Source organism: Embiotoca jacksoni, unplaced genomic scaffold (genome assembly GCF_022577435.1).
Source record: "Embiotoca jacksoni isolate LCO1_2020_lvr unplaced genomic scaffold, fEmbJac1.0.p SCAF_14, whole genome shotgun sequence".
In the NCBI taxonomy this organism is placed as follows: Eukaryota; Metazoa; Chordata; class Actinopteri; family Embiotocidae; genus Embiotoca; species Embiotoca jacksoni.
In genome coordinates, this window is record NW_027185274.1 from 8,680,539 (window position 1) to 8,708,442 (window position 27,904).

General features: G+C 42.4%; 2 protein-coding genes across 2 annotated transcripts; one reads left to right on the forward strand and one right to left on the reverse strand.

Annotated features, from left to right (window-relative positions):
- Positions 1-284: 284 nt before the first annotated feature.
- On the reverse strand, positions 285-1,994 carry fbxo36a (F-box protein 36a). The gene is made up of 4 exons (XM_069147849.1): positions 1,584-1,994; positions 989-1,097; positions 615-787; positions 285-507 (listed from the first exon to the last, which is right to left on the reverse strand). Exons 1-4 carry the CDS (start codon positions 1,677-1,679, stop codon positions 358-360), a joined length of 528 nt encoding a protein of 175 aa, XP_069003950.1. The 5' UTR covers positions 1,680-1,994; the 3' UTR covers positions 285-357.
- Positions 1,995-3,159: 1,165 nt separating this feature from the next.
- trip12 (thyroid hormone receptor interactor 12) lies at positions 3,160-27,659 on the forward strand. Its single transcript, XM_069147843.1, is given in 43 exon segments — positions 3,160-3,488; positions 5,468-5,614; positions 6,055-6,180; positions 6,360-7,147; positions 10,953-11,058; positions 11,460-11,596; positions 12,142-12,225; positions 12,320-12,415; positions 12,501-12,652; positions 12,882-12,917; positions 13,039-13,134; positions 13,234-13,326; positions 13,427-13,588; positions 14,006-14,074; positions 14,176-14,341; positions 15,071-15,144; positions 15,146-15,189; positions 15,621-15,777; positions 16,058-16,211; positions 16,835-17,063; positions 17,232-17,350; positions 17,890-18,097; positions 18,445-18,545; positions 19,046-19,220; positions 19,370-19,511; positions 19,806-19,997; positions 20,205-20,356; positions 20,449-20,606; positions 20,758-20,831; positions 21,022-21,221; positions 21,809-21,936; positions 22,067-22,218; positions 22,457-22,599; positions 22,767-22,923; positions 23,099-23,197; positions 23,295-23,409; positions 23,694-23,848; positions 24,207-24,371; positions 24,595-24,759; positions 24,989-25,102; positions 25,420-25,514; positions 25,896-25,999; positions 26,130-27,659. Coding segments are annotated over 42 exon segments (6,177 nt in total). The 5' UTR covers positions 3,160-3,488; positions 5,468-5,516; the 3' UTR covers positions 26,327-27,659.
- Positions 27,660-27,904: the final 245 nt, after the last annotated feature.

The window sequence follows — 27,904 nt, forward strand, 5'->3', positions numbered from 1 at the left end:
ATTAAATACTATGCTATTTTAATTTACCAGTGATATAAGACAACGCACACTCTTTTAAACGCACATAATGTTCAAGAGACAGCAGCTATCCACTGAATACTTGAAATTCTAGTCATCCAAAGTGTCGCTACAACATAACAACACAAAAATACAGATTTGTATGAAAAAATATTGGGCACATTTTTTTGTAAATTACACAAAAACTGCACAAAACTTAAGAACACACTAAATCTTCCTAAAAACACCAGCTCTTGTTTCATGAAGTGCAAAATGAATATCGGCTCTTCACCCACTGTAGTTGCATTTGTATTACAGTTGTGTCATAACGGCAATAAAACTGCTGAGATTTTCTTGTTTTTACTGCTGTTCTTTAATGTTGCTGACGTGAAAGAAGGTGAAATAGGTTGTCCTCCAGCCCATGGCATTAGATATGTCCTCCATGTCTCTGGTAAACCCAGCACTGCAAGTCCTCACAGTCTGCTTCCAAAACATCTCTGAGTTGCAGAGCTGATAAAGTCCAGTCAAAACACAATGCAGACAAATGTGTGGTTATTAACATACAAATATATATATATATGAGCACAAAAACATCATCTAATAAACGAGGCTCTCACCTTTCTGAATCTTTGGGAAACCTGTGCCACCACTGCTGTTTCACTCAGCTGTAGGTAGGACAGGATTCTGCACAATATCTCATCAGATAAGCGCTCCAGATAATCAAACTTTCCTTCGCAAAGGGATATTGTGTATTCCAGGATCCTCTGCCCAAAAACAGTAAAGACTTCCTCTACAGACGACAAAGCACAACCTGAGCATCAGACTCTGGAAAACTTACGTAAGCATTCTCCGTCAAATGACTTTAATTGAAGTGATGAACCGAACCCCGACCGCAGTACGGTAGCACAAAGACGATTCAGAGCAGATTAATGCCAAAAAGGTTGAACGGGATTTATCTATTTAGAATTTGATTCTGATGGGGAACCCTCACTCTGTAGCATTTTATGTTGTTGGAAATCATGATGCGTTATCTTCAGCTGTTTGGGTGGAATGCCTCTATTTTCAAGTCTCAAAGAAATCTTCCAAGATGTCCATATTATCTATAAATAGAAAAAGAAACAGTGAGGTCAGATTAATGATATAATAAATTTAAGGACAGTCTTATGATGCTCTGACTAACATGGTGATATGAAACCTAGATACTATTTATTCATAGAACTGTTTTTGTATGGCTTGACAGGTTAAACCTACTGGAGCATTTACTTTACATGCCTATTCGTTTTAAAAGTGACTGTATCATCTGGCCATTAATTCACTGTTTACTTTACCACTCAGTTAAACTTGAGATGTAACAAATTCACTGGATGGGAGTGAAGTATTTGCTCAACTTGCCAGAAAGCAGCCAACAAAGTACAACGTGGCCGCCCATCAATTTAAACCTCAACAATAAGCAACAGTCTCATATGTACGTTAGTTGTTTTTTTTTTTTTTTTTTTTCTATCAACACACTTGTTGAGTTATTCTTAGCGACTACATTTTTTTTTTTTTTTTTTTTTTAAATATAGGAACTTGTACAAATACTCAACCTCATTTTTGGTGATTGCAAGTTGGAAAAAGTCTTTTGCAGGCGGCGGACCCTGACCACTGATTTGAAACAGTTGTCCCTCCAGCAAGGATGCCATTTTGGACGCAGAACTGTAACCATGACAACTGCAAAGCAACTTACAACAAGTATTTATTTACTCAACGGCGGAAGAAACTGTTTTGCTCGATGTCACGCCACGCTGTTGTAAGGTAACGACGAGATGTAACGAGGAGATCACATTTATCCGGGGAGAGATTAGAAGAGAGCCGATGTTTAATGTGTTGGTATTGAAGGAGGAAGGAGGAAGGAGGAGGAAGGAGGGGGAGGTCACGACCCAGCGGATTGATACTTAATATTTATGACAAGCTTTAACGTTACCAAATGACTTAAGTGTTTTAGGTTGTTGTCTTTTATGTAACCAACAACAACAACAACAACAACAAACAAAAAAAAGGCCGATATATTTATTGAGAAACACATCCGGCAGCATTTTGTGAGTCAAAACATGTCAGACGCCGAAAAAAAAAAAAAAAAAAAAAAAAAAAAATCAGAAACAAGTAGTCCCTCCTCCTCCTCCTCCTCCGTCGGTCTGTCTCTCCTGAGCCGAGCGGAGGGATCCCGCGGATGTACACTGCGGTCGTCGGTCCCCTCAGCTGATGTGAAAGTATCCGCGCTAGAGAGAGAAAAGCGGAGCTGGTGAACTGTCTGTTACAACTACAACACTGGAACAAATAGGTAACAACAATATACCACAGCTGGACCGTCCTTCAGTGACAACCGAGCCAGCAGACTGCCGAGGTTATTCAGTGTCGAAATACATCGGAGGAACTATGATTCGGTGTTTGCTAAAATATCTCGAATCCCGTTCCTGCTGCTTTCCTGTTTTTTTTTTGTGTGTGTGTCTAAAAGGTATCAGAGGCCATTTCTTTTTCGCTAGCTAGCGTTACCGTGCTAAGCTTGCTAGCAGAGACAAACTTGTTTGACCAAATTTGACAAATTTTGTTTTGCTCTTCACCCCCTCTTTCTTTCTTTCTTTCTTTCTTTCTTTCTCCTCCTCTCCCCCCCCCAAAAAAAACAAAACAACAAAACACCTCCTGAATTGGTGATCGGTAACGGGGAGGTGTTGAGTTTGTTGTAGATGTCCTGTCGAGCTGGCGGAGAGAGAGAGAGAGAGGAGCTAGCTAGCTCCGCGTCAACAAGCCCCCCTCGCTAACATGAACTAGCCGAGGTTAGCTCCGCTGATTTCACATCAGCTGCGTGACTTTGAGCCGCGAGCAGCCCGCTTCGGTGTCGGATCAGGTCGGTTTGTTTATCCTCCCGGAGGTGGTGGTGGTGGTGGTGGAGGCAGCTTTCTGTCATTTAACCAGGACGGAGCGGTGACGGTGGACAAGCCAGGTGTTGTGAGTCAGTGAGGTCATTGGGAGAAGCGTCTTAAATAACCGAGCTAGCGGCGGCGTGCTAGTCGTTTAAAAAGCCTCTCGGTGCTCGTCGTCGATCCTGAACGAGGAACCGGTTCGTGTGTTTTGAGGGTTTAACGTTTGGTTCCGACTCTCGACGCGAACCGTGCGCTTTTGTTTACGTGTTGTTGTTGTTTTTGTTTGTTTGTTTGTCGGCGGTCGAGTCGCGAGGAGTGTTTTAGTGTTTAAGTGTTTTAGTCCGGCTAACGTGGAGCTAAGAGAGAGAGAGAGAGAGAGAGAGAGAGAGGCCTAAAGTCAGCTTACAAAACATCGGTGGTCCTCCGAGCTGGCTAGCAGGAGTCAGCCGGACTTTATGGACACAACACCGGCCTCGACAGTAGCCGAGACCGGCCGCCGGATCTGCGTCGGTACCGGCCCACCTGACAGTTGTGTGTGTGTGTGTGTGTGTTTTCTCTCTTTTCTGGGGGGATCTGATCACCAAACAGGAGGTGAGGTGACTCACGGGAGGAACATGCTCGTGTATTTTCTCTAAACTCGGTGGTCAGACAGACAGACAGACAGACAGACAACCAGTGAGTCAGAAAACCAAGTCGGCTCTGCGTCGGTTCACTTCGTCGCCTGCTGGTTTTATTATCGTGAAACCTCCTCTCCGAAGACGTTTCGGTCGATGTCTGCCATTTTCGACGTGCGGTTCATCTTAAATTAACGTAATCGTTATTATTTGCCACCCGAGGAGGAGAAGGAGGGAGGGAGGGAGGAGGAGGATGGAGGGGCCTCTTCGTCCCTTTTAGTCGGGATTTATCCGTTTCTTTAAACGGGGTACAACCGAGGTAGCTGCTCGTCTCGGGTGTTTGTCAGGTTGACACACCGGTACGCCAACTACGCATTTCCATGTCACCACTGCTACGCTAGCTAACGTAACTTGAACTAGTCTCTGGTGGGCGATTAATGGCCTTTTTTTTCGTCTTTTTTTTTCTTTTTTTTCTTTCGTATCGTTATATACAATAATGTAGTTTTGCTTTTGAGACGTGGGGTTGTTGTTTTTTTGTTTGGATCCACGGGGATCCTGAGCTTCTGTCCAAATCTGTGGGACTGGCTAGGATACGAGTGGCTAAACATGCTAACGTTAGTCGGCGGTGGTAGACAACTACGTCAGAAATACAGGCCTCTGTAAATCAGGGGTATACAACAAAAATTGGACACTCGTGCTTTTTTTCTTTTTTTTTCCCCTCCCCTCCGGTGGTGTAGGAGAAGAAACGTGATCACCGGCGGCTGTTTTAAGCGGCGGATCATTTGCTGGGCTTAACTATTAATCACATTATGCCCGAGCGTGGTGCAGCAGTTGTCAAGACTGGACGAATAACAAAGACTAGGATGCACTGTCAGTGCAGGCCTAACATGGCCCTGTGAGCTTGGCAAGTGTGGCGTATTTTTATGATCAATATCCATGATATCATGGCGTAAACTCTTAACTCAATTGGATAATTTGATCATTGCTCTTTTCCAGATGGCAAAAAAAAAAAAGTATTTTGGTTTGTGATGCGGCCGGTCTTTTGTCTATTAAATGATACAATCGTCCTGCTGTTTGAACCATATCAATCACTCCTCTTGTCAGTACCCTCATGTCAGTGACTCAAAAGGGTTTACATAAGAATTGCACTTCTTTATATGTCAAATATGTTTAGTTGGCGTCCTGATTTCAAATGGTTTAATGCACTGTACCCCGGGAAGCTCTATTGCTCTGGCATCTAAATGTTGTGACCCTTTTAAAGAAAATGAGCTGCTGTTAATGTTAAAAGGAGTTTGACACTTTGAAAATGATCTTGTTTGTTGGGATCTGTTTGGCTTGCAGTCTGAACCATGGCATGTTTATTTAGGTTTGTCTGCGACCTTGCTCATTAATACTCATGGGAATCTTGGGCTGTTTTATTCATATTATAAAGAAATATTTTTTTTTATTTCTTTATATTTCACAAGCATACTTGGGCGTAGCTTTACAGGATTGGACAATCTGTCTCTTAAATCAATTATTTAACAATTTGATACAGATGGTTTACTGATAAGTGGTTCACATAAGGAAAGTAGTGTTGTGACTGATATTATTAGACTGCTTGCAAAATAGGAAGTGTGAGGGTGCTGAAAACAAACTGAGCTTTGTGCTTGTTGGTGTTTTTATGTTTTATTGATTCAATAAAACGGTTGACCATAGAAATCTAGTCTGGTTTATTAAATCATTTCAAGTCCAAGCTCATTGCTTTTGATTGTATTAACTTTGAGTTCCCAGGTTACTTGCATGTGTTCTTTCCAGCAAACCTAAGTATCAGAAATAGTATTGGTTGGTCGTTTTCTGTCACCACCAGCAGAGCAACCTATTTCAAACTGTGAACAACCCACTGGTTGTAGATATAAGGCTCACTATTACATTTTGTCAATATTCTTATGTGGTTTCCTTCTCTTTTGATTACAGTGAATGGTAGTGTCTAGAAAGGGTATGTCCCTTCAGGAGAGAGGTGCCAATGTCCAACCGGCCTAATTCCAATCCAGGGGGGTCACTGCGCCGTTCACAGAGGAACACTGCTGCGGCCCAGCCACAAGACCACACAGTTACGGGAAGGTGAGTCGACCTGCACATTGACCAGCTTTAGTTCAAATATACTTCTGTGTCAGGGAAAAATGATGGTGTGTGGGGAAAATTAGTTGGGCCTTTGATGAAGGGAGCATTACATAAGGGATGTTTTAGTAGAGGGTGGGTGGGTTTTACTTCATGGTTCATGGGTGGTGTTTTAAAGTGAGTTGAAATGATTTTTTTTTTTAACTTAAAATTGAATAATTGTATTGGTCTCTTTCATCAAAAGATGAGCTTACTTTATGTTCTTTTGTCATAGTCCAATGGTGATTAACTCTGTTTTAGCTGTTTTTCATGCTACTCCAGAAGTGTTAATGATATGCCGATGATGTCAGGCAAAACGATTTGCGGCTTGATCAAGTCTCTTTTATGTGGTTTGAGTACTGAAACCCACACTGTTCCTTGCGCTTTAATTTCCAACCGTACAGGTTGCAGTCAGAGCAAGTCAAACATAAAGCAAATTCCCCACCTGAAAGTAGAAGACCTAATTCTAAGGCTCCCAAAGCCACAGCCAGCTCTGCCACTGGCCAGTCCAGAGGGCACAGCTCAAGAAGGTACCCCTATTTTCTACTTGGTGCTCAGTGTGTGTTTGTTTGTAAATAGAGTTTGTATTTGATCCATTAATGCCATGTATTTTGTACACATTTGGACCTGTGGCATTGTTTTTCATTACTTTTCCCATCTCAGTAATCCACTCAGATGTAGTTTTGTTTTTTGTTTTGCTCCCCAACAGAAGCGGTCTTACTCTGTCAGTGGCTTCATTTGTGTTGCAAGACGACCCGGAGGCTGCAGGAACATCTGAACAAGAGCGACCAGGCCACCAGTCAAAGAGTGAAGGCACCCGAGGGCTGAAGCGAAGCGAAGCTCCTGACCAAATTAGTAGCTTTGGACCGACCCCTGCCAAGAAGCCCAAATCGCTCACACCACCTGGAGACAATACCTCGGAGACCAAGAAAGGCCCAGCTAAGTCCAAGAAGAGATCACTTCCCTCAGAACCACCTGCATCGTCAGGTCGAGGTCAGAGTAAGAAGAGTGCGGCCACTGGGGCCTCACCAATCCAGAAACGGAAGAAAGCAGACTCTCTCCCCGGTCTAAGTAGCACCGCTGGGTCCCTCTCCAATCGTACCGAGAGCAGAACTGCAAAACCCACCAAGCTGGCGTCTAAATCGGCCGCCTCAGCCAAAGCTGGGTGTAGCAACGTGACAGACTCCTCTTCCTCTGCCTCCACCTCCTCTTCTTCTTCCACCACAGGCACTAACAGCGCCACCACGCAGGGCGCCCGAGTCAAACAAGGAAAAGATCAGACCAAGGCACGTCGCTCTCGCTCAGCGTCTAGTCCCTCCCCACGCCGTAGTACACGGGACAAGGAGCAGGCCAAAACTGCCAGCTCTTCAAAGTTTGAGTGGGCAGCACGCTTTAACCCCAAAGTCAACCTGCCAAAACCCAAACTGTCCTTGCCCGGATCCTCCAAAACTGAGACCTCCAAACCTGGGCCATCTGGAATACAAGCTAAACTAGCAAGTGAGTTACGTTACCCGTGTATGGATCCTCTCTATTCATTGCAGACATGTTGTTCTTAATTCAATCTGAGCTGAAACATTCATGTGCCATTTATTTATATTTCAGAAATATTTGGGTTTCATGTTTGAGTTCATATATTCAGTTCAGGCGAAGGGACGTTTCAATTTGTCGCATTAGCGGTTTTGTAATTGTTTGAAATGCACGACGTGTTTTAAACAGGGTTATGATTGGCTTGTAGAGGGTCAGCACATTATTCTCGTGTGCTTGGATGAAGGTTACATCTCCAGGATTAAATGTCACACATCCTGTGATCCAAGCAGTATTACAGCATAGGTTACCAAACCTCACTCTAAACCGCTGGGATCAAACGTACCTGCTGCCCCGTCGAGGCATGTTACAGCACACATACACCGCAGAAGAAAGCCATCCAGAAAAATGCTCAGATTCTGATCAAATTAAATAAACAAAAACAAAAAAAAGTGTAATTACTTGCGGATAAAAAAATTTTTTCACTAAGCCTTTATCCAAACATCCGTGTGACTCGTATCAGGTACAAATACAGTTGGTGCCACTTGAACATTCGATCAAGCATGAGTTTGTGTCTTTATCTTGTTCACATGTGGCGAGTGTGGGCTTCATGGGGCTGGTGAACTGGCTCAGATTTCAGACCTAAGTACCAGTAGCCTGAAACTGGAGAGTAGCTAAATACATAAATACTGCTGGTCGCTCAATCCTTAGTGTGGGGCAAAAGAAGGATTTCGCAGGTATGGTTGACTCACTGTAGACTTTTAGTGAAATAGTCTTTATGGTGGTATTCATGTAGTCTGGTGTCTTGACCGTACTCATGAAAACAATGAATGCAGAATTCTGAGTTATCGTATGATAGCAGCACAGTTTGGTTTATCTGATGTTGTCCAGAGGTTTTAAAGTGGCATCTTGATCACATTAAAATGTATTCTGGTGTTTAATAATTTAATAATAATTCTGGATTATTCTAGTTGCAAAATTTTCAATTTAGCACTGCATTCATTTTTAATTATCTTTGAGTTTGGAAAGGGATTTTTTTTTCTGTAACTGCCTAATTAGAAAAGCTAGTTAAAAAACAAACAAAACAAAAAAAAACAAGTAACTTCTAATTTTTGTTTTAACATAAAAATATAACTGTCCTTACATTTTTTTTTTAAAGTTCTCTCTGGTGCACAAACCACATAATAGCAACAATGTTGTTAAAAAGCAATATATCTGTCATAACTTAAAACGGGACAGAAATAGCAGTCTGGCTCTTTTACCCGACTGCATTGGAACTAAACTAGTCTGCAGCTCAACCGGGCCGGATACCTCTGCCAGAGATCTTTCCACAGAATGAAACAAATTATGTCATTCAGAATAAGTTCAAGTTTATGTGACACATTTATTTGCACAATGTGGTGTGTGTGTGTGTGTGTGTGTGTGTGTGTGTGTGTGTGTGTGTGTGTGTGTGTGTGTGTGTGTGTGTGTGTGTGTGTGTGTGTCTAGATAGATAGCTAGATGGATATATCTATATATACATCTCTCTCTCTCTCTCTCTCTATATATATATATAGACAGACAAAAGTAGGGTTGTCACAGTCATGAAACTTTAGTTGGCAATTACTTATACTAAAATTGCAAATATGGATTTAATCATCACTTTCTGTTCATTTTATGCCACTATTATAGTACAAGTATAATCACAGCTTAATAATACCCATACAACCTATAAAGAAGAGAGAAATTTATTTGCATCGAACTAAATTATATTTCTTATTTCTTTTTAGGCTTTATAAACAATAATTGCACAGGGCAGACAGATATGATATAAATAAGAACTTTAGATAAACCAAAACTATAACTGAAATACAGAAAGATTTACTGACAAAGACGGTTACCAATAATCACAGTTAACATTGTTCTGTGGTTCTTGGCTGATACACTATCAAACACCAGCAGATGATGATGTCATTAAAGCTAAAACTGTAAACAAAAAAAACTGTGGAAATAGTGATGAAATACGACATTTCTTTTTGTCTAATGGTTCTATTTTAATACATATCAATGGAAATAATTCAGATGATTGTGTTGAATGTGTGTGGTCAACTTTTAATAATCTTGATCGGGTAGTTATATAATAATTGTTACGGGCCTATACTTCTGAAGTACTAAGGTTTGAAACCCGTTCCAAGTGTAATGAGGAGGTAGATGTAGGACAATAGGTCATTTTCACAAATATATTGCAGGAGAAAGTTGTTGAGTACGGAGGATTGAGTGGCAGCCGCTCAGGTCAGTGAGGGGTCAGGTTGTTATTGGTGGGTGAAAGAATAGTATCTGAGGGCTCTGTGCCATGGGCCCAGGCCTAAATGGAGAGACCCCTCCCAAGTTGGCTTTGGCGTGTCGGCCCACCAGCTGACCAGAGATATGTTTGAGGGCAGGGGAAGGACTTATAAGCAGCTTCTGTCTAAAGGAAAGGACCTCATCACTCTTACAATACTGTCCTTTGGGAGCTTCTACAATTTAACACACAGAATGTGTCGCTTTCAGCTGTAATGGTGAGTACGCATGTGCAATGCTGTTGCATTAAATCCGCTAATACTGTATGACTTTCCATTGCAAAATGCTATTTTGATCGTGTTAAAGCAGCCGTGTTGGTGCAGCCCACACAAAAGGAAAGATGGGTGATTGCATCGAGTTACTTATTTTTTATTTTTTTTCAAATCTTTGGGAAACATTTGCTGAAATGTTTGTCTGAACTTGCTCTTTGATCAGATATAAACTCGATACCGACTGGGCCACAAAGACAAGGTCAAACGAATTCAAAAAAAAAAAAATCATTGTTCTTGTATGTTCAATTCATTTGGTCTTAACTTTTTTTTTTTTTTTTTTTTTTTTTAATGTTTATTTTGGTACCACTGAATTGTGAGTCATAGATCTAGCATGAAGGTTGTGCTGTCACAGGGCCATGGTTGTGTTACTATTAATACCCATCCTGGTCGGTGGCTCAGGACTCTTAAGCAGGCAACACCAGAGCCTTTACTGTATTGAAAAGTTATACTAAGCAGTGCTCAGCATCACTCTTTGCTCTAACAGTTATATTGATCATGATTTTCACACGTGGGACAGACTGCCCGTGTGGTGTGTGCGTTACCTCTCCCGTGCTGCACAGCTGCGGCGTGGGGGTGTGGGTGTGGGTGTGGGTGGTGCTGCGATTTCCAGTCCTATCGGTGAATCGATGAGTTTCTCTGATAACGCCCATCAGTATTGAATGTTTGAGGTCCAACGAGTAATGAGTTGTAACCCTCGATCAGAGAAATAGACCCGGATACCGAGGAGAAAGGGAGGGAGCAGTGGGGGGAAAAGCTGCCCTTCACCTGGTAAAGTGTCTCCATAATATAATTTGAGCTTACAATAGGTTTTTGCAATTATTATATATTGCGCATGCGGTCAAAGATTTTTTTTTTTTTTCCCCTTGTGGTTTTTTTCCCGGGAACTTAGAGAGGTACACATGAAAAATAAGTGTCGGCTCTATTAAAGAATTTCCCCTTGGGGGATTAATAAAGTAACTATCTATCTATTGTTTAGATGATGCTATTTTGTTTAATAATTGTTTTCAAATATTCAGTGAATCTTGTGGTTGATGCTTATTATAGTGATGAAGTGAAAATTGTTTATCATATCACCTGCAAGTCAACACAAATATCACCCATTGTGTTTTCCATTTTATTGAGGTGTTGCTGTCCAGTCCAGCAAGTTGTACTCGGGTCACTTTTTTTTCTTTTTTTTTTTTCCTCAGGTTTGAGGAAATCCACCAAGAAGCGCAGCGAGTCTCCTCCAGCAGAGCTCCCCAGCTTTCGGCGGAGCACACGCCAGAAGACCACGGGCTCCTGTGCCAGCACCAGGTACAAAATCACATTGAAAACTGGGTGGAGATTGTTGTGACAGTATTCATGCCTTAAAAAAAAAAAAAATGAAATACCAAGTTTGGGAATCTTTTAGTTTTGGGATTTGTGGACATCAGCGAGTGGGAACTACAAATGAGAAACACGGTTTATTTTATTATTCAGCACCTGTAATGTCCGCTATTTGAGCAAAGATCAACCCCAGCTGTCGTGACGGTGTGCGGCTGGTTTAGTGGGCAGTTTGTTCAACATCTTAAACCTTGAAAGGTTCTTCCCACTGATGCGAAGCATTTGTTAAAACAGAAACACGGATGTGTATATGTGTATGTTCTGTGTATTAATTGTGACAACAGTGAATGTGCTGCACTTTGTGGGTACTCTACTCTTTGTACTCGTATCAGTCGGCGGGGCTCAGGCCTGGGAAAGCGCGGGGCAGCCGACGCGCGCCGACAGGAGAAAATGGCCGACTCCGACAACAACCAAGATGGGGCCAACTCATCAGCCGCTCGTACCGATGAGGCGTCACAAGGGGCTTCAGGTACCTAGAACGGCAAATTGATATTGTTCGATTCAAGGCCAAGACAGGAACGGACACGGAAATTTGACCAAATTAAGAATATTTATTGCAACTGAAAAATGACGGAAATAAAGTTGGATATGAGGTGTGAACGTCAGTGGAAGCAGTAGTATACTGGTGCATAAACAGTTGTGCATTGTTGTAAAGTATTAAAACAGGTGTGGCAGCTGGCTGAGAGAAAGAGCCATGCTGAATGATGAGGCATTTATAGCCTCTGGGAGCACTGGGTGCAGGTGCTCCAAGTTGGCCTGCCCCCTGCAGTTTGACTCATCAGGAGCCTTAAAGACAATGTAGGTGAACAGACAGACAAATGCATTATACAGTGTATGACACTGACAAAGTGGGCAGAGCCCAACTGTTTTTTTTTTTTTCCTATGGGAAGTTCAACTTTTGGGTGATCAGGAATTTCCATGAATCTGAAACATTGTCTGGCTTTTTTCATTAGACTGTTTTCTTTCTTTACCTTTTCAATGTCAAATTTATTTTGATATTGTTCCCGTGTCCAGCTTCAAGCTCAGTTGCTGGAGCAGTGGGTATGACCACCTCTGGAGAGAGTGAATCGGATGATTCTGAAATGGGAAGGCTTCAAGGTACATTAAAACCCCATTTGATCGGAACTAAAACTCAATATTTGGCCTTTTATACTTAGCTGCTTCTAAGCCTTGCTCTTTGTGTTCCCTATAGCCCTATTGGAGGCCAGAGGTCTCCCGCCACATCTTTTTGGGCCCCTAGGACCCCGCATGTCACAACTGTTTCACAGGACCATAGGCAGTGGAGCCAGTGAGTACAGTCTTCTTCCACTCACGTCATTATTTTTGGTAAGCTCTAAATATTAGTTGAATAAAACCCCCGCTCCTATTTTCAGGTTCCAAGGCTCAGCAGCTACTGCAGGGCCTGCAGGCCACAGGTGACGAGTCCCAACAGCTCCAAGCTGCGATTGAGATGTGCCAGCTGTTGGTGATGGGCAATGAGGAAACACTCGGTGGATTTCCCGTCAAGAGTGTGGTGCCCGCTCTGGTAAGTTCGTTTGGAGACCAAGCTATCCATGCTGCAGATGTGGCACTCGGCTGTCCTGTGTTTTTGGCAGCTGTGCCTCACCAACACATGAATTTGCTGTGGAAAATACCATCCACATTGCTTTCTGTAATAGCAATGTGAAAAACATTTTTTTTTTTTTTTTAACCTGTGTCATGTCGGAGTTACGACTTGTCTGATGAATGTCAATATTCTCAACTTTCTTTCACAGATTACACTGTTACAAATGGAGCATAACTTTGATATTGTGAGTATGATGAACTTTTAGAGCTGTAAATGTAGTTGGCTTTTGTTTGAGCTTTTAGCTCATTCAGTTTTTTTGTGATGCAACTGATTTTTATGTATATGCCTGCGCTCTACGCACACAGATGAATCATGCGTCACGTGCACTCACTTACATGATGGAGGCTCTCCCTCGATCCTCTGCTGTGGTGGTCGATGCTATTCCTGTCTTCCTGGAGAAGGTAAAAAAAAACTGCAGTCTAACCATCCCAAACCTCGTGTTATTTCACACTGGTGGCCTTTTGATATGCTAATGCCGTGCTCCACCTTCTTGTATGCAGCTTCAGGTGATCCAGTTTATTGACGTAGCAGAGCAGGCACTGACTGCCTTGGAGATGTTGTCACGGCGACACAGCAAAGCCATTTTGCAGGCTGTGAGTGTTGCATTGTGTCTTTTTGTTGTACCTTTTAAATTGTCCCCTCTCCGCTCGCCACGGTTATACACCATATTAATGTTAACATGTCATCTCACAGGGTGGGCTTGCTGACTGCCTCCTCTATCTGGAGTTCTTCAGCATCAATGCTCAGAGGAATGCCTTGGCCATTGCAGCTAACTGCTGCCAGAGCATTACTCCAGATGAGTTCCACTTTGTCGCTGATTCTCTGCCACTGTTGACTCAGAGACTCACACACCAGGTATGTTTTCACCATGTCAGACAATGATGAAACTGTCCGATGTAGCAACGTTACAGCAGAAGTAAAGCTGTACTTAGTTGTGTTCCTGTGGAGCAAGTTTCACATCCCAGAAATGAAGTTGAAAATAAATACACGGGGAACAAAATGGGAGAACATCCAGCTGGATGTGACTTGAATAAAACTAAAGTGATAGTAGTCATGCAATATTGGTAAATATTTATGCCAAATAACACATTCATATTCATTTCCATGTGTTCACCAGCCAACATCTTGGATATATTCAGGTTTTATCTTCTGTGTCATACCTCCCTTACGTTGGTGCTTAAAATACCATTTAACTTAATTTGTTTGACTGATAACTATTCAAAGAATTCATACTCACACGCTGATGACTGTATTCACTTTTCTGTGTCGCAGGATAAAAAGTCTGTCGAAAGCACTTGTCTCTGTTTCGCCAGACTGGTAGACAACTTTCAACATGAAGAGGTCTGTACCCCAGAAAAGGCATCATCATATTTGATATTTCTACACCTCTATATACACTCTAGCACCTCAAATAATGTGCATACATGTGTTCAAATATACAGAACCTGTTACAGGAGGTGGCCTCGCGGGACCTGTTGACCAACATTCAGCAGCTGCTGGTCGTGACGCCGCCTGTGCTCAGCTCGGGGATGTTCATCATGGTCGTGCGCATGTTTTCGCTCATGTGCTCCAACTGCCCTTGCCTGGCAGTCCAGCTTATGAAGCAGAGTGAGTAACCCTCGCACACACACTCCAATGAGTCCCACTGTGGGTCAACAACACCTTGTGCGGTACGTAAATACAGTACCGCACAAGGTGTTGTTCTTACTAAATGGTTTAAATACTAAAACTTGATTTATACTTGATAACTTTTGAGTGTTTGTTTTTTTTCCCTCCAAAATATAAGGTGTACAATAAGTGTCTAGTAGCAAGGGATACAAGTCTGATTCCATTTCTTTAATTTTTGAATTAAGGCAAAATGTCCTCGGTCAAATTCTTAGAAAGAACAACCACTTTTTTTTTTTTTTTTTTTCCGCTTCAAGAAATTAGCTTTTATTTATAGACTGATAGTTGTCTTGACAAGTTTCCTGGCCATCATCATTAAAGCAGTACATTTAAACTGCTGGGAACTGTTGTTTCTCATTGTATGGTGAATTTAAGAGCTTATCCAACACGGCTGACAGATGTGACACTATAAACGGGAGCTTGTCTCTTGCGAACAACTTCTATCAACCGTGTATTACTGTGAATATGTGGAGACATGCTAGAGATCATCACAAACCATTTTTAAGTTCAGACAAATCTTGGAACTCGTGTCTCTTCATTAACTCACATTTCTTCAACTGCTTCTGAACTTTTGGTTTGAATACAGGCCTAACTGACTTTTAGCATCAGTGCTAAGTGGGCAACAGGGAAACTAACAACTGAACTGTCTTCTGTGATATTTTTGCTCAACAGACATAGCCGAAACTCTGCGTTTCCTCTTGTGTGGAGCATCAAACGGCAGCTGCCAGGAGCAGATTGAACTGGTACCCCCGGAGCCCCCAGGAACTCTATGAACTGACCTCCCTCATATGGTAACATCTATTTGCTAAGATCACACTGGATAGTATGGTGAAAATGGCATTTTTAGGCAGCCTGAAAGAAAACGTGTCATCTGGTTTGGGAAATACGACAACTGATTTTATGACAAGCTATGGGAGCCTAGCAAATATTCTGTCCACTGCACAATTTACAGAAAGTGTGGGCCTCATGTCAGTGTGGCCTACAACTGTTCCAGTTATTCCTGCTTGTCCCAGACCTTGAACCCCAGACACGAGATCATTTAGCCACAATAATCAGTTCACAATTGATCAGTCAATTTCCGTTTCACTTTGCTCTATTGTAGGTTCAATGCCAAATCAAAAGAAAGCAAAGTCTGTAAATAAAACATGTCGTCTCTAAGTCATTTGAGGGGATTAAACAGAATTTTGTACCTTTTATGAAACTTTTGTATTCTTTCTTACAGTGAGCTGATGCCCTGCCTGCCCAGAGAGGGCATCTTTGCAGTTGATGTAATGCTGAAGAAGGGAAGTGCCCAGACAACCGAGGGAGCGATCTGGCAGTGGAGGGATGACCGAGGACTCTGGCATCCTTACAACCGCATTGACAGCCGCATTATTGAGGTAGAAATGACCGTCCTTGTTACCGTATTGTAATGTGTTTTAGTGTTAGTTTCGGTCAATGTTGAAATATTAGAATTCCTTTTGATCCGTCTTACTGGGCCTCGGTTACACTACTGGTCAACTATTTGTAGGATGATAAATGGATTGATGTCACTTGACTACATTCAGGCTCTTTACAGTCTGTTGGCACCAGCATATGTATTCACACTTACAATTATGTGGGGCTTCTCTATGTGTGATACTGGCATTGAATGTATTTGGGGATCATCTTGCCTTGCAGACAGCGCACCAGAACGGGGAAGATGAGATCAGCTTGTCGACCCTGGGCCGCGTGTACACAATTGACTTCAACTCTATGCAGCAGATCAATGAAGACACAGGAACAGCACGTGGTATCCAGAGGAAGCCCAATCCTCTCGCCAACCCCAACACAGGTAATACAGTTCTTCACAAATTATATTTTTGTGTAGGTTGTATTTTGTATACGAAGAAGCAGAAACACCAGCTGGGTTGACCTGTTTCTTCAGCTTTGAGTGGAAAGTTCTTTTGAGCTCCTAAATAGTGACTCTGATTGTTTTTTTTTTGTGGTTTTTTTGCTTGTTTCTCTGAGGAGGGTGGCAGTTATATAACTGTGACACAATATGATGGCAAGATAATGCCAATTATCATTATTATGTCAATGACAGTATTTTGTAGTTATTCGACAATAAGGTTAACTGTTATGCAATTAATGAGTGCAAGTTAGTAGACTGAAGTCACATAGCTTCTTGCTATTTGCCCATTTCTCACACTTGGATAAGTTGATGTTATCGGAGATGAAGCAGTCAGCAGCAAGATGCAGTTTCTTTTCCACTTTAGGTCCACATGAACTGCTTGAAACTTTATGGGATTTTCTGCCTTAATTATTGAGCATGCATGAAGACATGTCTTTTCCAGTTGTATACACGTGTTTATCAAATGTGCATTGCCACAAGTTCTCTATAAAGAGGCAGCTGAGCTGCCAAAGTTCCAGTGTGGTTGAAGAAATAAACCTTACCCGTTCAATGTCCGTCTCCAGGCGGTCACCAAGAGGTCCGCCGGGAAGATGCACGAGCCCAGTTGATGAAGGAGGATCCTGAACTGGCAAAGTGCTTTATCAAAACTCTGTTTGGGGTCTTGTATGAGGTGTACAGCTCATCGGCTGGCCCTGCTGTCAGACACAAGTGCCTTAGAGCCATCCTCAGGATCATCTACTTTGCTGATGCAGAGCTGCTAAAGGATGTGCTGAGGAACCATGCCGTGTCCAGGTAACACTGCCCGAGTTGTTGGCTGCTTGTCACACTGCCGTTAAGCAGGATCAGAAGGTTTTGAGGAGGTTGATGATCTCCTTATAAAACTTCCAGTATTTGAAAGAAAAAAGGCATTACTGGCATCAGTCTTGGAGTTAAAAGTTAACGGCTTTTGTCTCTTTACAGTCACATCGCCTCCATGCTATCCAGCCAGGACCTGAAGATTGTAGTGGGTTCTCTGCAGATGGCTGAGATCCTTATGCAGAAGCTGCCTGATGTCTTCAGTGTCTATTTCAGAAGAGAAGGTAGTGTATAAAGCCTGTAAAACTCGTGCAACGGTCTGCTCGCTAGAGTAGATGGCCCGCATTGATAGAAATCCGTGTTAATCTGAGCATCTTCTGAGATGCATGATAAAGATGCTCTTTAGTGGAATAAGTATTGCACAGTTGATATAATCCTGTCACTTTTTGTATTGAATCATCTTTCTGGGAAATGGAAGGGCTAAAAGCAACATCCCTCCCCATGCAAATGATATAAGCGTTAGTTGTCAAAATTCACCAAAAAAAGATGATGTTTTGTTTTGTTTAACAATATATTCTAAAGTAGCTATCTACCTAAAGCGTACCGTCATCCACTGGACTAGTTGTTTCCTGCAGTTCAGAAACAGTTTTTCTTTGCATGTGCTTCCCTGTGCATTTTGTTTTTGTTGCCTTGCCCGCCTTATAAAAGCCACAATCCTCCGCCAGATCCAGGGGGACTCTCGCCTAACTGCCATAGAGTTGTTGAGTAGTGTCGTCTTTTTAAAGCTTTGTTTTGATGCCTTTCTTTGTTGTTTGTCTTCCAGGTGTAATGCACCAGGTGAAGAACCTGGCAGAGTCTGAGAGCTTTCTCGTCACCAGTCCCCCGAAGGCTTGCCAGAGTGGCACCGCTAGTCTCTGCACTACCACCATCAGCACTGCATCCACCACCTCTGCTAATAATGCAACTCCTGACCTGGGATCACCCAGCTTCCAGCACAGCATGGACGACTCACTGGACCTCAGCCCACAGGGGTGAGTCTGAGGCCATGAGTGGATTTGGTTTGGCTGTTTAAAGAAGTCGTTTTAAAAATACATTTTGAGCACAGACCCACATTCAGCTCAGAAACACAAATCGCACCGTGTTGAATCACCTCAAGTCAGTTTACGCTAATTTTGTTGACTATTACCTTCACAAATTCTATCAGAAACTGAAAGTCTACACACACTAGACATAGTAGTGTGTTTTAGTCATCTATTCATGACTGCCGATATCTATCAGTGTATTTTAATGCATGTATATTTGTCAATATAATGAAGGGCGTAACATTTTTTTTTTACATCTTGTGAGCATTACCTAAATAATTTTCTCCTCCACCAAGGCGGTTAAGCGATGTCCTCAAGAGGAAACGACTACCTAAAAGAGGGCCCAGAAGACCCAAATACTCTCCCCCAAGAGATGATGATAAAGTAGACAATCAGGGTAAGTGTTACTGTCCTTGTTTATATTATGTCTAAAGATCTCCACTAGGCACATTTGGACACACATCAACACACAAGCTGTTTTGTTCAATATGTCCCTCTTCAGCTTTAAAGCACAGTTCATTCTTTCTATACAGCAGAGTAACAGTTTGGGAAAAGGCCAACACGGGTCCATGTTTTATCCAAAACACATCTCAAAGGAGTGACATCACAAAATATGTTGCAAAATGTTGTAACTATTTTGTTTAGTTTCTTTTACATGTTTTTTTTTTCTTTTTTTTTCCACATAATTAAATTACTATATAGATGCATATCTTCCAATTTCAACAGCCTGCTAATACCTGCATTAGTAGTGCTGAGTATTTCATTGACTGTCACTGTTCAGTATTTTGTGGCAGAGTGAATTGTTGATGATTGATGAGCGGTCATGAACTGAAATGGCATTTTGTGGTTTTGGTTCAATTCTTACTCGGTATATTCCCCTCTTAACCGTCTTTGCAGCCAAAAGCCCTACCAGTACCCAGTCACCCAAATCATCCTTCTTGGCCAGTCTCAATCCCAAGACCTGGGGGAAGCTGGGTGCCCAGACCAACAACGCCAACTCGGAGCCCTCACGCACAGCGGGGGTGAGTGGCCTGGCAAGGGCACCGCCCAAGGACTCCATTTCAAATAACAGGTACGCTGACGAGACTCCTCCGTCATCTAAATTACTCGCTTTTTCTTGTAATTCATTTTCAGTGTTAATACTGAATGATCGGTCACTGACCAATGCGTGGACTACTGTATGTAATCAGCACATTTTGTATATTTTTGGATATTTTATAGAGACAAAATAAAGGCCTGGATCAAAGAACAGGCAAGTAAGTTTGTGGAGCGCTACTTCAACTCTGAAAATGTTGACGGCAGCAACCCTGCGCTGAATGTGCTCCAAAGACTTTGCACAGCAACCGAGCAGCTCAACCTGCAGGTAAATATACACTTTGTGGAAAAACGTATGCAGTATTGAGCAGTAAGCTTAAAGTAACAAAATTACCAACTAATTAAAGGACATGTCTTGCTGTTTTAGAGGTTGTCATTTAAAGAAGAAAATGTAAAAATTTTAAAAATTGACAAAGCTGGTAAAAAAACAAAGCGACTACTATCATCCTGGTGATGCAAGATGGATAAAGGCTTCTAGAAATCGTATTTGTTTAGCTCATGGTGACTACATTACATAATGGTACACACTGGGACTAAGACATTTTTATGATGTGTTTCCCAGGTGGACGGTGGCATGGAGTGCCTCGTGGAGATCTCCAGTATCGTATCAGAATCTGATGTGTCGTCCTTTGAGATCCAGCACAGTGGGCTGGTGAAGCAGCTCCTGATCTACCTGACCTCCAGCGCAGACAGGGATTTGCTGAGTCGCGACGTACGGCTCAAGAGGTTCCTCCACGTGTTCGCTGGCTGTCCGGTGAGAAAATATTTAGACTGCCAGAATAAATAAAAAAAAATAAAAAAAACTCTGAATGTGATACGCCGTTTTATATGTCTTAGGTTTGTGGACAGTTTTCTGCGCGGCTGGGAGATGTGCACACACACTGGACCTCCTCCATGTTTGCCATCTCTTGTTGGCAAACATTGTCCCGGTTCATTTTATACTCTTCTATGTGGTTTGCAGGTCCCAGGAATGGAGCCTGTAGGTCGTCTGGACCCAACAGGAAACGCACCTTACCTGGCACTGGTGCACAAGATGAACAGCTGTCTGAGCCAAATGGAGCAGTTCCCTGTCAAGGTGCATGACTTCCCCAGTGGCAACGGCAATGGCAGCAGGTCTGTGGCTTTACCTACATTACACATCTCATCATTTTGAAGTCACACGGTTTGGTACACATTCTGTTGATTTAATGAGTTTCTCTCTGCAGGGGATCTCAAGCACTGAAGTTCTTCAACACACATCAGCTCAAGTGTCAGCTGCAGAGACACCCAGACTGCACCAATGTTAAACAGTGGAAAGGCGGCCCTGTGAAGATTGACCCGCTGGCCCTGGTGCAAGCCATTGAGCGATACCTTGTTGTCAGAGGTGAGGGACTGTTTGCACAGCTTTGGAGAGGTTGTAGACCACCTCATGTTTCCTCTGTATTTTCCAGGTGGCCAAAAGTTGTTCCTTTTGAGATGTTTATTGTTATTTTGCTGCTTTGTTGGATTGCTAACTTGTAAATTTGTCTCTACAGGATACGGCCGAATCAGGGAAGAGGACGAAGACAGTGACGATGACGGCTCAGATGACGAAATAGATGAATCGCTGGTGAGTGAATCTATTAATTCCAAATAAGGCTAATCTTTTTATTTGTATTCAGATTATCATTACATTTCATTTAGCTGACGCTTTTGTCCAAAGCGACTGACAATAAGTGCATGATCTTCTGTAAATACGCCCTAATCTAACTTTCATTTAAGATTATTAACAAACCATATGTCACTTCTTGGTTACTCAGGCGGCACAGTTCCTGAACTCTGGCAGCGTGCGTCACAGACTACAGTTCTACATTGGTGACCACCTGCTACCATACAACATGACAGTCTACCAGGCTGTACGGCAGTACAGCCTTCAAGCAGAAGAAGAAAGGGAGTCGACAGATGATGAGGCAAACCCGCTTGGGCGAGCTGGCATCTGGACCAAAACACACACAATATGGTAAAAATGTTTGTTTGTTTTTTTAAATCTCATCTGGGTGTTGTATTTTTCTTGCAGAAGGCCTCCTAAATGTTCTTTTCCGCATCTTTCTTAACCTTAATTGTGACTTCTGAAACAAAAGAGCAACGTTTTTGGCGGGTTTGGTTGTTTGAGTCTTAGCCAGACCTTGAACTGTGATTTCTTTACTCTCCTGGTCTCTAGCAAATCCATTAACCAGTTTCTTTTCTTTGGATGTGCGAATATGCAAAACGGTATCATCCTTGTTAATTCAATTCGGTATGGTTTATATTTCCCCAAATCGAAACACAAGTCATCTCGGAGCACTTAACAGAGCGAGGTCCTTACAACAGAACAACATTGTGGAGAGGAACCCAACATTTCAGTAGTCACTGAGGTAAAGAGTTAGAACGATCACATCTTTAATATCCAGGTGCTGTTTCACGGAGACTTGCAGCACTGTAGAATGCTCCCTTTCAAAATACTTTTATTTCATGGCGGTTTTTCTTTTTTATTGAAATGGGAAACTTTAAACAAACCCGCTCATAAAAGCGTACTGAGGCCAAATGTTGTGCCTTGTCTCCTGACAGGTATAAGCCCGTGAGAGAGGACGAGGACGGAAGCAAAGACGCCGTGGGTGGAAAGAGAGGCCGAGCACAGACTGCTCCCACCAAAACCTCACCTCGCAACGCCAAGAAGCAGGATGAGCTGTGGCATGGTGAGAGCCTTGAATATCTCATCTGAGTGAGGCCTTGGGATCTGACAGCTTGTCGTTACTGTGTGATTGTCACAACTCTTAATCGGTACAGTCGGTTCCCTTTAAAGCTGTTCATTGTTATTGCTTCCAGATGGTGTCTGTCCCAGCGTCATCAATCCCTTAGAGACATACCTCACTTCGGAGCCACCAGAGACCATAACCTTTGATGACCCTTCCTTAGAGGTCAACCTGCTGCTGAGGGTCCTCCACTCCATCAGTAGATACTGGTTCTACCTGTATGATGTACGTCTCCTTCGCACAGTGACTGTATCTCAGTTGGTTCTGTCCAGGTTGCTTTTTGTTGCCTTGAATTCAAAACTTTAAATTGTTGACGGAATCCCAAGTGTGCATTTTAATATTGCTTTAAAGACTGAGTGACTCCAGCTGTCCCAGTGTGTGCGTAGTACTGTTCATACTTTTGTGACATGAAACGCACAAGTAACATGAATATTTAACGTGAATGTTTTTCATTGGTTTGTAGAATGCTGCGTGTAAGGAAATTATTCCTACCAGCGAGTTCATTAACAGTAAACTGACAGCCAAAGCCAACCGTCAGCTACAAGACCCGCTGGTCATCATGACGGGGAACATCCCTACTTGGCTCATCGAGCTTGGAAAGACCTGGTAAGAGTTTCATACCGCTGAATGAAAAGAGGAACTGGAATACGATCTTTTCACCTGTAACACCCGGTTTGACTACGAAACAAATATTGATGAAGGGGGGAGGGGGGGGATGCGTTCGGGTGATATGGATTGGTTGTCGCAACCCATTTTTCTCTCCATCTCTGCAGCCCCTTCTTCTTCCCCTTTGACACCCGGCAGATGTTATTCTATGTAACTGCCTTTGATCGCGACAGAGCCATGCAACGCCTGCTGGACACAAACCCTGAGATCAACCAATCAGATTCTCAGGACAGTAGGGTTGCACCACGCCTCGACAGGAAAAAGGTGCCGTGTGTTTAACAGGGAATGGCGTTCCCTCATTTGATTACTGTACTCGTGTTGGCACATCTAATGAAATTGTCCAATTATGCCCTTCATGCCCTGCAACCTGCTGACCGTGTTACATCATAGTGTGCGTCGGTTATGTCATTCCCTTTTGTGTGTGTGTGTGTGTTTTCAGAGGACGATAAACCGTGACGAGCTCCTAAAACAGGCAGAGTCTGTAATGCAGGACCTTGGCAGCTCCAGGGCAATGCTGGAGATCCAGTATGAGAATGAGGTACCTTTTTTTAGTTTCTGTTACCTGAATACTTAAAAAACAGACTTGTATTATATCCCGAAGAAGAAGAGACTCATCATTTTTTCTTTTCTCTCAGGTGGGCACAGGTCTTGGACCCACTCTGGAGTTCTATGCTCTGGTGTCTCAGGAGCTTCAGCGAGCTGATCTCGGCCTGTGGAGAGGCGAAGAGGTTACTCTGGCCAATCCTAAAGGTACCACCGTATATCCTCTAACTGTGATCCCACTCGTAAAATATAATGACAGGCAGGGAAATTCACTATTGATGTATTCTTTGTCCCACACTGATCACCGGGTTTAGATGCCAACTGCTTTTTGTAGACATTGGTAATTAAATGAATCAATTTTGCCAATTTTCTAAATATGACTGCACTGTACACAAGAAAGAAATGTGTTTTGTATTTTTATTTTTTTATGAATGTCACAGTATACTGTATGCAGTCATTTATTTGACCCTTCTTTCCTCCTTCTTCAACAGGAAACCAAGAGGGAACGAAGTACATGTTCAGCTCCAGAGGACTGTTTGCCGTTCCCTTTGGCAGGACAACCAAACCAGCGCACATAGCCAAAATCAAAATGAAGTTCCGTTTCTTAGGGAAGCTGATGGCCAAAGCCATCATGGACTTCAGACTGGTAACGACTTCTATTTTCTGCTCTTTGTCAATAGACTCATAGACTGACCACTGGCAATTAAGAATGCTCTTCTGCCAGTGTTAGAGTAATCTTAATGGACAAGCTGAAATCATGCTGCCTGTTAAATGGTTGTTGAATATGTTTTGAATGGTTTTTTTTATGCATTTTTGTTTAATTTTTTTTAAAGAGATATGTTCATTTTTGAAACGCGTATTTGCAGATTATTGGATCCAAGTCGACATCCACCACACGTTGTAGCATTTTAAAAAACCCATCGCATGTTATTTAATGAATTTATGCAGCAATATGTTTTTCTTTCAACTGACTCAGCTGACCACTTTCCTCCTCCCGTTCCTAGCTGGACCTCCCCCTAGGGCTACCATTTTATAAGTGGATGCTGAGGCAGGAGATGTCCATAAGCTCCCACGACCTGGTGAACATTGATCCCAGCGTGGCCAAGTCCATCCAGCACCTGGAGGATATAATCCGCCAGAAGAAGAGGCTGGAACAGGACCGCTCGCAGGTAACGCACGGCGCAGAGGAAGGCTCTGTCGTAACACCCTGGTACCAGACTGCGATCCCGCGCACTCCTGGTCGTCTTCCTCGTTTCATGAAGGCAGCTTTCCTTAAAAGTGATCCTTTAGATCACACTTCAGGCCCCATTTTTGTTCACGTGTTCACATTTAAAGCAGCTCTCCATCACCTTTTCTTCATCTGTTAACCCGAGCGTGTCCGTGTCTCGTCAGACGAGGGAGACCCTGCAGCAGGCTCTAGAGAGCCTGAACATGAACGGCTGCTCAGTGGAGGACCTGGGTTTGGACTTCACCCTTCCAGGATTCCCAAACATTGAGCTGAAAAAGGGTGGCAAAGATGTCCCGGTCACAATCTACAACCTGGAGGAATACCTCAGGGTATGCGATACAAGTTTTTTTTTTTTTTTTTTTTTGCTCTCTCATACTTTTTCTTACAATTCTTAAATTGTTTTCAAATATCCTTTTCTTTTGCCTGATGTTTTGATGCTTTTAATGGATTGCCTTGTTGAAATGTGCTATACAAATATACTTGCCTTTCCTTACTGTTATTCTTGTTCTCCCAAGTATTAACCTTTTTTTGTTTTTTTTTGTCACTTTCTCCCTTCAGCTGGTGGTGTACTGGACTCTAAATGAAGGAGTGTCCAGACAATTTGAGTCATTTAGAGAAGGATTTGAGTCGGTCTTCCCCTTGCATCACCTGCAGTATTTCTATCCAGAGGAGGTAAGGAAGTTTCTCTCGTTAATTCTCTTTTTTTTTTAATCTTCCTTTTTAATCGTTTTGTACTCAAACATTCAGCAATATTTAAGGGTTTGGTTAATGTGTTAATTAAGGGGCATTGCATACAAGGTTACTTGGTTTCGAAGTAGCTCATTTAATGTTTTAATTAAAGAGTTCTTGCGGGTTATTTTATTGGACATATCTGTATTCATTCACTCTGTCCTGGTTCCTAAAGAATGAATCATTTTCACAAACTGATAAAACCAAAACTTTTTGTTCCTTCGTTTTAAATTGCTCGTCATCTCTCCCATTTTCTGTAGCTTGACCAGTTGCTGTGTGGCAGCAAATCCGAGACGTGGGACGTCAAGACGCTGATGGAGTGCTGTCGACCGGACCACGGATACACACATGACAGGTGAGGACAAACTGTGACGCACTTGACGAACCGCAAACGGAAAAGAGCTGCCTCGAAATACCAAAGTTACATAAGCTTCCGTCGTTTTCGTGGCTCAAGAGTTTCTGATTAAATCTGTGAATCTCAGCATTCCTTGCTATTTTATGCAAACAGTATGACAGTTTGCTGATGACGGCAAACCATCATCAGAAATGCCACATTTAGTAACTTCTGGCACTAACGGGACATTTTGTAACTTCCTCAGTCTACAAACAGAAAGCCTTGTCCAAAACTAGAACTATGTTTTTCACAATTTTAGAATAGAGTACCATTAAAATATGTCTTCTTGATTTTTAAGTTAATCCATATGTCTGATGTTAATTTCATCCCACGCTTCCTCAGCCGGGCAGTTCGGTTCCTGTTTGAGGTGTTGAGCAGCTTCGATGCCGAGCAGCAGAGACTCTTTCTGCAGTTTGTCACAGGAAGTCCAAGACTGCCTGTCGGAGGTGAGTCCTTTCACAAGTTGAAATAAATAATTGAGGTGATCAATATCCGGAATGTAGCCAAGTAGGCTCGGACATGTTTGTACTGTACGTTTGCTGCCCACTCACCCGGGTGTTGCGCTTGTCCCGTCAGGTTTCCGGAGCCTGAATCCCCCTCTGACGATTGTGAGGAAGACATTCGAGTCAACGGAGAACCCGGACGACTTCCTCCCCTCAGTCATGACCTGCGTCAACTACCTGAAGCTGCCTGACTACTCCAGCATAGAGATCATGCGAGAGAAACTGTTGATTGCGGCTCGCGAGGGCCAGCAGTCTTTCCACCTTTCCTGATCTCGCCACATCTCACATTCAAATGCCTTCTACAGCGACTGATGAAAATCATGACTTCCTTCTTAGTTTTTTTGTAATCACATACATTAAGGCTACGTGTACAGCCTTCTTGTTAGAGAAAGCAGCTTGCAGAAAAATTAAGACTTTAAATATATATTTGCTGCCCCGGTCTCTCAAAAAAAAAAAATATAAAAAAATGAAAAAGTGGAAAGGTGTTCCATGACTCAGAACTTAACATATAAAAAAAAAAAAGAGAGAGTAAAACTTATATCAGTAGTTGAGTAATGTTAAAAAGATGAAAACATCTGGGTGACATTTTAAATTGCATTGCTATGTGATATTTAAAAAAAAAAAAGGGATGTCTCCTCTCCAGAGTGGTGGACAACGTCACTGGGTGTCGGGGAGGAAGGGGAGGGAGGGGGGGGGTCCATTGAGCAAGCTAGGTTTACTTTAGCTCCAAAGATCATTTGTACAGACAAATTTGCAGACTTTGCTCATTCTACACATTTGATAGAATAGCTCTTTGTTTTCATGTCTCCCTTCAGTTTGTCTGTTCGCATTTTGTTCTGTATTATATTGGCCCCAGTTCGTGTGTTGCATTTTGGTTCGGCTTCCCCCCCACCCCGTGTGTCTTTGCTTCAAGTTGTGGAAACGAGAGTTGCAGTTGGTTGAATGCGGGTAGTGGCGAGTTCATTATCTTTTTTCTTTTTCCCCTACCCAAGTTGAGATTGTGTTCTGGCCTCCCTATTCTAGAGAGCTTCAGCTCAAATGAAGAGTTGTAACCAATGTGTTGATCAGGTAAATTTTCTTTTGCTCTTATTTTGATAGAGTTAGTGTCTTTCTGTTGGGCCCTACTTGATGTGTAGGGTTTATCTTGGTAGACCAAGCTCTGAGCAACCCCTCAACACATAATGTAGCTGGGCACAAAATTTGGCTGGCCTCATTTTATTGTTTCATGGCCAGATAGCATTTCAAGTTCATTTATGGAATAAAGTATATATGCAGTTTCACACCCTGTTTGAGGTGGGAATGTCTGCTTTACCTTTTTTTTTTTTTTTTTTTTTTTTTTTTTTTTTTTTTTTTTTAATTTTCTATATTGTCTTTATTTCTTGCTGTAGTTGATTATTATTATTATTATTTTTTTTTTTTTTCTTTGCACTGCTGGCTTGGAACAAACCGTGGTGTGCACCTGCAGTCTGTGGCCAGGGGAGGGCGCCACTGTATGCTCTCTTGGCCCAATCGTTCATGTGCTGGTTTCTAAGATCTGCAATAATTTACTGCATCAGGTTCATGTTTTTACCTGAACATAAATAAAGTAACTGTTTGACTCATATTTGTTCATCATTACTTTCATTTCTCATTGCTTTGCCACGTTGCAGCAGGTTGACCATTTTGGACATTGTTGTTTTGAAGTTTTCAATCAGTTAAAAGTATGTTTTTTATGTGTCACACTCGTTCTCCATGGGAATCCACTGTGGACAGGTTTAGGTGAGTTGCCATGGAGATAATGACAAAAGCTATTTGTTTGAGTCACCTGGACTGTTGCTCTTTAGGTTTCTGCAGGGTTTTACAACATTA

Bases quoted from the DNA above. Each gene is read 5' to 3' on its own strand.
- fbxo36a (XM_069147849.1), bottom strand. From the start codon at position 1,679: ATGGCATCCTTGCTGGAGGGACAACTGTTTCAAATCAGTGGTCAGGGT. The intron at 1,098-1,583 runs GTTGAGTATTTG...TTCTATTTATAG, and splicing joins TTGCAATCACCAAAAATGAG to ATAATATGGACATCTTGGAA. The intron at 508-614 runs GTGAGAGCCTCG...GGACTTTATCAG, and splicing joins TTTCCCAAAGATTCAGAAAG to CTCTGCAACTCAGAGATGTT.